General features: G+C 40.7%; 1 protein-coding gene across 1 annotated transcript in view; it reads right to left on the reverse strand.

Annotated features, from left to right (window-relative positions):
- Nucleotides 1-274: 274 nt before the first annotated feature.
- LOC146854092 (olfactory receptor 13G1-like) overlaps nt 275-12,253 on the reverse strand; it is a 30,430-nt gene continuing 18,451 nt past the window's right edge. Inside the window, exon 3 of the mRNA XM_085651007.1 lies at nt 275-1,244. Within this exon, the coding sequence (XP_085507133.1) occupies nt 275-1,244 (970 nt within the window). The remainder of the gene's footprint in view (nt 1,245-12,253) is intronic.

Consider the following 12,253-nt stretch of genomic DNA (forward strand, 5'->3'; position numbering starts at 1 on the left):
AATCTCAATTACTGCAATACATTTTCACATTCATATTTCTCTATTACAAGCATTTTAAACATGGGAGAGTTGAATATAAAGCAAATGGCTTGATTGTGAAATAAAATGAATTCTGACATAGAACATGATTTGCATGCAGTAGTCCATTTGAAATGTTGCTGATATCAAACGTGAAATTAACGATGAACGTCTGTGACACACCTACTGCAAGAACAATATCGTTAGAGCTGAAGAGTATGGAATTGTTTAATAACATGACATTTTCAATAGCCTGTTATTTTCTTGAAGAAAATATTTTTCTAGACAGTAGCTGGGTAAGGGCTCTTTTTACTTCCTGGTTCCTCAGGCTGTAGATTATTGGATTTAGCACTGGTGAAACAACAGCATATATTACAGAAACCACCTTGTCCTTGTCACCTGCGGCATTCAGAGCTGGTCGCACATAGGTGTAGATAATGCCTCCATAGAACACAGTAACAACTAAGAGGTGAGACGTACAGGTGTGTAAGGCCTTTCTTTTGTTGGCAGCTGAGCGGATCTTTACAATGGAGTAGAGGATGTACATGTAAGACATGCAAGTAAGAAAAAAGCAAAACATGCCAAGAAATATATCTGCCAAAAGAATCACAATGTCATTAATGTATGTGTCAGAGGATGAAACTTTGAGAATTGGTGGGATTTCACAGAAGAAGTGATCCAATGCTATTCTTCCAAAGAATGACAGCCTTGTGATCAGGCTGGTGTGGGTGATGGAGTTCACCAAGCCACAAAACCATATGGTGACTACAGTGGTAATGCAGAACTTCATACTCATGATGCTGGTATAGTGTAGGGGAAGACAGATGGCCACATACCTATCAAAAGCCATAAGTGTGAGAATGAGAAGCTCAGTGCCCAGGACAGATGACAGAAGGAACAGTTGTGTAATGCAGCCTGAGAAGGAGATGGACTTTGTCTCTGACAGCAGTGTCTCTAGCATCTTTGGAATGGTGGAGGAGGTGCAGCAGATGTCCAAAATTGCAAGGTTTCCTAGGAAAAAGTACATTGGTGTATGCAGACGAGCATCTGCACCTATGATGGTGATAATCAAAAGGTTACCCATCAGGGCCATTAGGTAGATCAGCAGGAACAAGGTAAAAAAGGTAGACTGCAACTGTGGATAAGCAGAGAAGCCAAGCATAATAAACTCCAAAGTATGGGTATGATTCAGCCCTTCTCCTGAAATATGATGCATTGTCTGAAGCCTGAAATTAATAATATGAAATTTACAGTAAGAATGCAGCTGAAAATATAGTCAGCTTAATGAGTAGCCATAATCAAAACTATAGAATTAATTGCTTCCTCACTGCTACAACCCTCAATATATGGCTGCGAAATATTGTACTCAGAAAACTATTTTGTTTGTGTTCAAAATGATGCTTACAAAAATAACACTTGATTGGAGTTAAAAATAGAAACTTCACACACAATTCGATCATATTTTAATATATTATATTATGAAATTATTTATGTGAGATGAAATTTCTGTATATGATTTTATGGCATACAAGACTTTAAGCAAGATCACCGTATATACCGTTACTACACCAGTCTTGATTCAAAGCTTTTTTTTTACAATTAGGCCTATTTAAATGGGGAAGAACAGTCTTTGTTCCATTATTATCACATTTAGGAGTTGAATACAACTTGTTTGCTTTTCATGCTGGCACAGAAATGTATGGCAAAGATATTCCCAATCTGATTAATATGAAATCGCTAGTAAAGTGCACAAAGCGTGCATAATTTACATTTCTGCAAGTTATTCGTCATTATTCTATTAAGAGAGAAGATTCCAGTGCAAAAATTAAATGCACTGACATAAGTTCCTGAGATTTGTACATTGTCATAAATGGCAGCTCAATGTGGTCTTTTAGACACAGGTGCAATTAGTGAGTGAAAAACAATTCAAGAAAAGGTATTTGCTGCAGGTATCAAACAATATACTTAATCCTATTGTATAAATAATGGATACTACACTCTGCAATAGATTTTTGTCTCCACTTTGCATCCATTATTACTCCCTACCCATTTGTGTACATAGCAGGTGACAATGCAAATAAGTCCAATTTGCGAACATATCTAAATGTGTCACTGGGCCATATGTACAAAAGCAATTTTGCGTGTGGTAACAGCGTGTTTGAAGTGCCACTTCCTAATACCAAATTACTGCGGTATGTATGTATGAATGTTTTGCGACCAAATAACACTCATGAAAAAATATTTTTTGTTAACACCTCCAGGGTGCTGTTAACCATTCACAAATGGGAAGGGGTCACCACGGGACCCCTTTCCCTTGTGAATGTTGAAACAAATATTTTTGGAGAAGTTCAAAGTTTAGTTTTGTCTTTTTAAAAACATCCTGTTTTCCTTTAAGGATAACAGACATGGTGGTCTGCTGATAATCCATCATCAGGTGGCTTTTAAGTATATGTCCAATCTAGGTTTTTTTTTAGGTGCTCTTTTAGAGACTTTTTGGAAACCTTAGGGTATGAAATCAATGAATGTGCCCTATAATCTTATGTTACCTAGAGCTCATACTGCTATGTATTATGTTAATTGTTTTATTTGATATATTGTAACAACTGTATATCAAATTTAGTTTTTACATGTATTAGCGATTTTATGAATTGGTGTCATCCTGTGAGATTGACATTTTTCATTGAACTTTTAATGTATTGATAAGATACTTTTATGGTTTAATATGAACTGAATAAAGTTTTGAAACAAAATGCATATATATATATGTAAGTGATATTTACTTCAGAGGATCTGTGTTTGTAAAATTAACTGGGAGCAGCAGAAAAGAAAACTTTATATCAACAGTGTTATTTTTATCACATGGTTCAGGACAGCAAAGAACGAATGATGCTGTGTGTAATTGCTCTGTCTGAACTACAGCCACAATGGTTTAAATCAGATTTTCATTAAACTAATTCTTATATGTTTTTGCATCAAATTACTAACTGCTTTTTGGTGGGTTTAGGTTTGCACTAAAGGTTCTGCTTTGAATCTTCGAGTCTACACCACACTGTCTCTTTAATGTGAAGGACCAAAACACCTAGGTCCCGATTCACAATGATAATTGGAGACAGACGTCTAACTTTATGACTTTCGGTATTCTCAAAAGGCATTTACTATTTGTAAATTCCCTTTGAGAATAACGAAAGTCGCAAAGTTTGACTTTTGGAATTCACAAAAGGAATTTACTACCCATAAATGACTTTTGTGACTACTGAAAGTTGTAACTTTAGACTTTCATCTCCGATTGCTCTGGCCCCTATCATTTAACTGGTCAGCAGAGTGATAGTGTGGTCATAAATTAAAAAAATAAAATACCATTTTCATATGTTAAAACAAGTCAATCAGAGCTCCAGGTCCTTATAACGTAACTCTGCATTTGATCTTGGTGAGTGAGCTCCTCTGTAACTTTCAAATACCCTTACAATGTACAGGAGGGGGCACTTTACCTATATGTAAACATTTCAGATTGCTTACTGACAGGTTGTGGTCTTCTTTTCCAGACAAATCAGAGGGTCACAGAAGGTCTAATGATATATTTTTCAAACTTCTTCCAGAAGAAGACATTAGATCTGATCTTTGTATTCTTTAAATATGTGTTCACAAACATATTCTGTCCCTGGTGCAGCTGTTGGGTATTCCACCTCAGAGCTGAATCTTTTATAACAGGTGAAAATGTGTTTTAGGTCACAGGCTTGAATAACATGAAACATGCCTTGAAAAGGATCTGAACAAGCTGAGGGAGAGCTGTGGTGCTCTATTCAATCTTACTCATTCCATTGTTGAACAGTGCAGTTTTGTTAATGATGCTTTTCAGTGGAGCCCGGTTGTCTGTAAGCAGAACATTGCTATTATCCAAATGGGGTAGGACTAGTGTTTGGGCAGCTGAACTTCGGTTGGGTCAATTTGGATTTAAGCACACATATCTGAGGTTTTCAAAGCAGAAAGAGATGGACCCATGGTGACAAAGTCTTCCCAACGAAGTTTGCAATGTACATCGTTATTGTACAAACATGAGAGTAGACATATATAGCTATGTGAAAGGATTTCATAGGACCTTGAAAAAGAGTAGGTCTCCTGTGTACATGAGGAGAGACATAAACACCTTACCTAGTCTCTCACTCTTCAGGGAGCTGTAGACCATCAAAGTGTATAAGTGAAGAGCTGATGGGATTATCACTATGTTAGGATGAAAATGTTTTTGCTGTGTTAATTATGTATTGTTCCATGTAAGTTAGCATTCGCAGCACCATTTTATGTTTGGCTGCCATTTTGAACCATGATCAAAACTAATCTTTCCGTTTCCAAAAACACAGCTTTTAGTAAGTCTTGTTTCTCCAAGGTTGGGCCTTGCTTGTTCTCTATGAATACAATGTTCTCATTAGCACATACCTTTCCCACTAGATAGAGGCCTTCTCCCACTAATCTAGTGGTGGGCATGGACGGAACAACCTTGAGCAGGAGTTAGTGTGTGCCTGGCCTCAGGATCAAAACTTATCCTTCTGTACTTCTTTGTGTAGCTGTATCTGCCTGGAAAATTCCATTGTGAGTGTGCCCACGTTGGTTCGGAATTATAAATAATGTATCATCATGTTTGCTGATGTCAGTCCCTCTGCAGTAAATCCTAAGAGACTGGGCAGACTGTGCTCCACACGAGTGTATATGAATAAATATATTGGTTTGTATTCTCTACTGTCTGGCCGACTTCATTAGTGTGGAAGGCTGAGAGGTGGACATGAGTGACCTGGGTGACCCTAATTGGGTCACTTCCTTCAGATGGCACCCAAACAGGGACTCCATCGGGTGAGTGACCCATCCCCGCATGAGGACGGGTGGGAAGGTTGAGTCCATCGTCGAGTGGGGCGGATCAGGGATCCCTGCACAAGAGAGTTCCTGTACTCACAGCTGTCCCTTCTGTCCTGCAGGTTGGTGTCTTGCCCAGCGGTCATCACCACTGGAGTCCTGAACGGCAAACTCCTTGGATCTGACCATTTGGTCTGAAGAGTCGGCAGTGGAGAATACATTTGTTTGACCCGCAGACATCATAAGAGTTTGTTTTGGTTCTTTGAGGATATGGTACCATTGTGGTTTGTGTTTGGTACGGTCTGAGGACCGATTTTGGGTGAAAAGGGTTTGCGAATACTTTACCAGGAATAAGTAGTGAACTTGTTTTCTTTTGAGAATGCCTGGAATAAGCCTGGAATAAGAAAACTGGTTTCTTTGTGTTGTTGTTGTTGTTCTGCAGATGCTCGACTGGAGGAAAGTCAGCCGGCATCTCCAGAAGGCACTCCGAATTCTGATATGTATGTGAAGCATGGCCTTGGCCCTGTTATGTTTAGTAAGCTATGGCACAAATATACAAGGGAGAATGCCGAATTGCAGTGGCCTTTGAGTATTTACAAGAACAGTTGTTGAGGAAAAGAAGTAGACAGTCTATGCTTGATTCCCTTAGAACGTGGCAAAAAGCAGCTAAACAGAGGTGAATGAAAGCAGAAAAAGAGGCCTGGAAAGGTAGAATGCAGAAGTTGACTTAGAAGGCCATAGCATATGACAGGGAAAAGCGGAGAAGGGTATTGCATTAGAAGATAGAAGGTTTCTATTACAAATTGATAAATCATATGTGGCCCAAGAAAAAAATTATACCCCACCTCCATATGCCCCGCAGAGGATATATCCCACTATTCCCTCACAGTTCCAGCCACCCATCTTCTGTCTCTGCTGTTTCTTCTCCTGCTACTGTTGATTAGACTGCTTTAGCCACGGCACCTCCTGTCCTTTCTTTGTCCTTGCCGTATGTGGCAACTATGACTGTTAGTACTCCTGCCCCACCCATTGTTTCAGCGTCCATCTTGCCAGCACTTACACCTGCGACGCAGCCAGCAGCGATGCTTGAGCCTGTTACTTCCATTGTCCCACTGAGTAGTGGGACACCAGTACGTAGATTTGAGGATAGAGACTGGACAATATTTAAGAAACGTATGAGGCCGTTAGTACGATCGGATATGAGAGATGAAGAGAATAGGGTAAAGGCTAATTAGGCTGCCCAGTGGGCTCGTAATCTCATTTACAGTATGGAGGATGTTTGGGGAACAATGCGAGGTTTGGAGCCCTTTATACAGCAGCATGCTTTTAAGCACATGTCGGTGACTTTGATTGGTCTTTGGCAGCAGTGTTTTGAATCAGAAGCGCCTAAAATTTTACATGATATTAGAGATTGTGTGTATGTTAGTGACTTGAGCTCAGAACACATTTTTAGTAATGTCACAAAAATAATAGCCTATAGGGGAAGATTGCATGAGAACAGTCCCATGACGGTGACTCAGTTTCCGATGCAGGAGGTTCATCCTATATACCACCCAGAATTACTAGAAGTGCAAGATGGCCATGGTAATGTTATACGGGCCAGAGAAGCGGCTCATTTTCAGGAACAATGGGTTTACACCGCGTGGAAATGGAGTGACGTTTTATCTCTTAAGACTCATTTGCCTGATCCTAGGTAGAATCCAACTGCATATTGAAATGTTTTTTGGTCTTCTTGTTCCGGTTGATATTTGGAGACAGGTGCATACTCAAGACCATGTTGCAGAATTGGGGGGTATGTGGGACCAAATTAAAGTATGGGATCAGAAACGGAAGCCAGGTGATAAGCTTACAGCAGAGATACTTGTTGTGCCAGGCTGTATCATTACGTATCTGCATTCTCTTATCCCAATGAGGAGGGTTGATTGGTACAAGTGAACGGCTTGTTGTCAAAATAAAGATGAGAGTGTATCTGATTTTTTTACTCGGTTTGAAGATATATTCTTGGACTACAGTGGGCAGGATCTTTCTATTGAGGGAGGTGTTCAGTTGAGTGTTAATAGATTTGTTTCTAATTTGCTTCCTGAGATTGCAACTCGATTGTAGGCATCCAAAAGCACCTGGTCCACCTCTTCCCCCTCTGGTATTTTGAATATGGCACAGTACTATGAGCATAGGGATAATGAGGACAAGGAGAGGACAGAGAAAAAGAATGAGGATTTGAAGACAAGGGTATTGTTGCAACCGGCTTTTAGAGGGAATCGTAGAGGACATGGTGGTTTGGCCCAACAGCTGCCACACACTAGTAGGCAGCACTACACAACAACCCTGGGTCCGAATCAGTGTGCATATTATAAAGAGAAGGGACATTGGCATAGCGAGTGTCCTGTGCTTTTGTAGAAGGTGGTGGTCCCTAAAGGATGAGGTTCTCAAGGAAGGGGTCGTGGAGCTGGTGGGCAGGCAAGGCTCAGAACGCTGCAGCCTCAGAGAGTCATTCTGATAATAATGGCTTTGATGATCCTGGGGATGGGCTGTACTACCCCGATGATTATGATGTGGATGAAGTGACAGGGATGTCTTACAGCTAGGACAGCCAGGGACAGAGTGGGGGCCCAGTTTCAATACCTCCGGACCAGCGTGGTCCTTATATCACAGCAGAACTGCAAGGTTCGACTAAGGAATTTTTAGTGGAAACATGTGTGACGAAAAGTTCCATAATATTGTTTTGGCAGGTTTATCTGGTGTACCGGTTATACGCCCTATTTCAAGACCCCTTGCGTTAACTATAGGTCCTTTCACTGTGGATTCGCCATGTTTGCTGACATTTTACTGGGGTGAGAATTTGAAGGGTTTGGATTTGATAAAGAAACTGTATGCTACAACTTATTGTTCCCCAGCTGGTGTCTATATGACAATGGGTTCAGATGTGGTATGTACTATGCAGTGTCTGTCCAAAGATGCACCCCTTCCAGTTAAATTTAAAGATGTGCCACCCACTCTGTGGGCAACGGGCGACACAGAAGTGCGATTGTTGCAGATATTGCCTGTTTCGATATGCATTTTGGATGGTGCTATTTTACCTCGTATCCCTCAATATAAAATACCGCAGGCAGGAGACCGAGCCTTATTGTAAATTGTGCAAGATTTGATTAAGAGGAGAGTGGTTGAGGAGACAACAGCTGATATTTGTAAAAGCCCTATCCTTCCCATTCTTAAGCGGATGCCCTCAGATTCTCTTGATGACCATGAAGATGTTTAAGTTAATAAAATAGTGATTCCCAAGTTTCCGGTGGTTCCTGACATCACCACTCTTTTGACAATGTTTCTCTCGTCTGCTAAATTCTTTTCTATCATTGATTTGAAAAATGCCTGCTTCAGTATTCCTATTGATCCTGATAGCAGATATCTGTTTGGGTTCACCCTCGCTGGTAGAAGTTTTAGGTTCTGTTGCACTCCTCAAGGGTATACAGAGAGCCCAAGTATCTATAGTCAGGCATTGAAAGTTCAGTTGGATTCCTTGTCACTCCCCAGAGGTAATGTATTGGTACAGTATGTCGATGACTTGCTCATCACTTCAGATACAGAACAAGGTTGCAGAGACAGTACAGTTAAATTGTTGTTGCATTTATCTCAGCATAGCCATAAAGTATACCTTTCAAAATGTCAGTATTGTAAACAGGAGGTCACCTAGTTAGGTCACCTACTGTCGAAGGAGGGCAGGAGATTGACCCCGGAGAGTATTAGTACCATTGTTCAAATGCCAGTTCCACAAACCCAGAAAGATGTACACACTTTTATAGGTATCACTTCCTACTGTCGTCAGTGGATACCTAACTCTTCCCTACTAATTAAGCCCCTGCTAACACTAACCACGAAAGAAGTGCATGTGCCTTTTCATTGAACGTCTGAAAGTCAGCAATCTTTTGAGCAACTAAAAACTGCGCTTTGTTCAGCTCCAGTGCTTGGTACCCCTAACTATACCAAATCCTTTGTATTATATTTTCATGAGATGGCTGGTTACACGCTTTCTGTTTTAACTCAAAGCTGTGTGCTTATGTCTCTGCTGTGCTTGATCCTGTTGCACAAGCTCTCCCGAGCTGGCTAAGAGCAGTCACGGCTGTGGCTCTCTTGATAAGACAATCGGCAGGACTCGTACTTGATACTGACCTCACAGTCATGGTACGCCATGCTGTGGATACCCTTTTGAATAAGACAAAAACACAGCACCTCACCAGTGACCGTCTGACAGATTATGAATTAACAGTTTGCTAAACACATCACGATCAAAAGATGTGTCACTCTGAACCCAGCCACGTTTCTGCCCCTCCTTTCTGAGAATGATGAGATTGATAAACATGATTGTGTCTTCCAGACAGAAGAAGAGATGAAAGGATGGGTAGAGTTGACTGAAGTTCCCTTATCTGACATTCAAGGGGAACTATATGTCGATGGCTCTTCCTTTAAATTACCAGATGGCACTACAACTGCTGCATATGCTGTTACAACGCTGCGTACGGTGGTTAAAACATCAGGAGTTCCCTATCGGACCAAGCTGCAGAGCTCATTGACCTAATATCAGCTTGCAGATTGAGTGAGAGACTAGTTGTCAATATTTATACTGTCAGTATGCCTTTGGAGTCGCGCACAACTTTGGGCGACTCTAGGAAGAGGAAGAGTTTCTTACTTTGCATGGTGCCAAGATCCAACATGGGCACCTTATATTGAGGCTTTTGTCTGCTTGGACACCCCCTAAGAAATTGGCAATAGTAAAGTGTAGCACCCACTGGAACATCACTGACGATGTAGGTAAGGGGAATGCTTAGTTTAGCGGTGGCACAGACGGAAAGACCTTGAGCAGGAGATAGTGTGTGCCCGGCCTCAGAATCTAAACTTATCCTTCTGTACTTCTTTGTGTAGCTGCATCTGGCTGGAAAATTCCATTGTGGGCGTGCCTTCATTGGTTCTGAATTGTACATAATGTATCACCATGTTTGCTGATGTCACTCCCTCTGAAGTAATCCCAAGAGACTGGGAAGACTGGGCTCCACGCGAGTTATCTGAATAAATATATTGGTTTGTATTCTCTACTGTTTGACCGACTCTTCGTTAGTATAGAAGGCTGAGAGGTGGTCGTTAGTGACCATGGTGACCCTAATCGGGTCACTTCCTTCAACTAAAATTCAGTTAAAATGACTCAGAATCTAAATAGTGGATTTTCCTATATATTGCAAAGATAATGCACATTTTTTTAAAGCGGATATTGTATGCACTCATTACCGAAGGCAGTGTTGCAGAAGCAATAAAGACATCAGTCTCCCAGGAAATGTCTAAACTTGAACACAAACATGAACACCACATTTGAAACATGAATGAAAGTCAAAACCCAACTTGTAAGGAATCCCAGCACATTGTATAGCCATCTCAAATGTCATGAAGCATTAAGCTAGATAAAAGAAAGAAAGATTAACATTATTTTTGGGCAAGAGAAGCAACGAGGTGTAAAACAAACTCAATTTGCAATACAATACACAGAAAATGAAATGCAGTTGAGAGCAATAAGACAACATTTCTAAATGCACGGAGGAAAGCTCAGTATTAGATGCTCTAATATCCACACCATGCCATCAGACCAAAATTCCACAAAAAAAGCCATCAGAGATGGTGAAAAAGAAATATAATACCCACCTGCTTGTCTTTAATAAACTGTATCCTTTTTACAATGGTGACATGAATCCAAACTTAAGCAAGACATAAACCTATATAAAGATGAATGTGTTTGGGCACATTTAAAATATTTACACTTGGTCAAAAATTTTAATTAGCCAGCAAAATTAGTGAAATACCCAAATTGAGTGCAGTGTGGAATTTGGAAACGTTCTTGACAATTAACATTACGCAATTTCAGGTTGACTTTTTTAAGTCTTCCTGAATCGCGTAAAAAAGTTATGCGGTAAAAGTGGGGAGAACTGACTTTTTTATGCAATATACTCCTTTACTTTAAAAATATTGCACAAAATTCAGGCAAACCACATTTCAGTCTGAAAGTGTGAGTTTGTGTTTGTTTAATCTCACAAAATGATCAATGTTTTTATGGTAAATATTCGGCAATACTGCACAGCCGTAAAAATATCATTCAGTCAACACATCCTTCAGAAAACTTGGAGGTTTTTCTGCCTTGTGTTGTTTGAGCTCAAAAATTGGGTTTGGTAATTCCAATTTCCACTGAAACCCAGTGGATCTAAAAGGAGATACCAACAGCAATGACTGCCTTTGGAGGATTTCGGAATTATTGAGACAGCTAAAGCGATCTCTTCTCATATTCCTTGATTATCTCAGTGGAACATTGGTTTAGGATGTCTAGAAAATATTGCTAAAAGACAGATGAACAATGCCCTCAGAAACAAATTATCCTGCTGCTACTAATGTACAAATAGCAATGATGTGCTGATTTGTCCTAGCCTCTTGAGTGTGAGTGTCAACCACTGGCAGAGCCCCACACCACCTCCCCAGTGTGGCCCGCAACCAAAGGTGTACACTGGGGAGGGTTTATAAGGAATCTCTAGTGCATGAACCTAAGGTTTCCTTTTTGGAAACCCAGGGATTGGGCAAAGTGGAATACCTTCCACTTAAGTACCCAACTCTTGCAATGCCTATGGGAGTGGAGGAACAAACAGATCAGTGCTCTGCCCCCGTGTCATTAGGGTTTTATGGCGCAGGATGCCTCCCCATGTTTGTGGGAGGAATTGTTGGATAGAGTGGAGTTTCTCCTTTCTAGCAGTGTCTCCCTCAAACAATCATGATCCACAAGCAGGAAGCCAATAGACACCATGGATTTGAGTGTTTTTTTGGAGGGGGTCAGTCATTTCTGGCACATGGGCTGACCTCTCTGGGCCCCCAAGGGAGAACATGTGGTGCAAAATATTTTATTGAGGTGGATTCTTCTGAAATATAGGTGACCCCCCCTGAGGGCATACTTTTATTTTGAATAGTTTTATTTTCCCATGGGATGTGATTGTGCCCCCAGGGAGAAACAGAATTGCCCTAATACACTGGACCACTTTGGAGTTGAACCCATGTAGTGGGCATGTTTTTATTGTTGATTTCCCCTGAAGCATTGGTTGCAGCAAGGACAAATGCCTGCAGTCTTCTATACTGTACAAAACACCTATGCATCCCGGACTTTTAAATTCAAAACTGACCCAATTTTCAAATGTGGGATACTTTACTTTTTAGATGTTGCCTTAGCGTTAGCCATTTGGTGTTAATACAATAAATTCAATAAATAAGGGCCAGACTGTTTGCATGACATGACTGTGTTTGGATGACATGATTTTTTTTCCATGCACACCTGACACAAAATCCTGGTCGAGGTTTTACTGAGCAACACAAATGGTTT

The sequence above is a fragment of the Triturus cristatus genome, chromosome 4_1 (genome assembly GCF_964204655.1).
Source record: "Triturus cristatus chromosome 4_1, aTriCri1.1, whole genome shotgun sequence".
Taxonomy (NCBI): domain Eukaryota; kingdom Metazoa; phylum Chordata; class Amphibia; order Caudata; family Salamandridae; genus Triturus; species Triturus cristatus.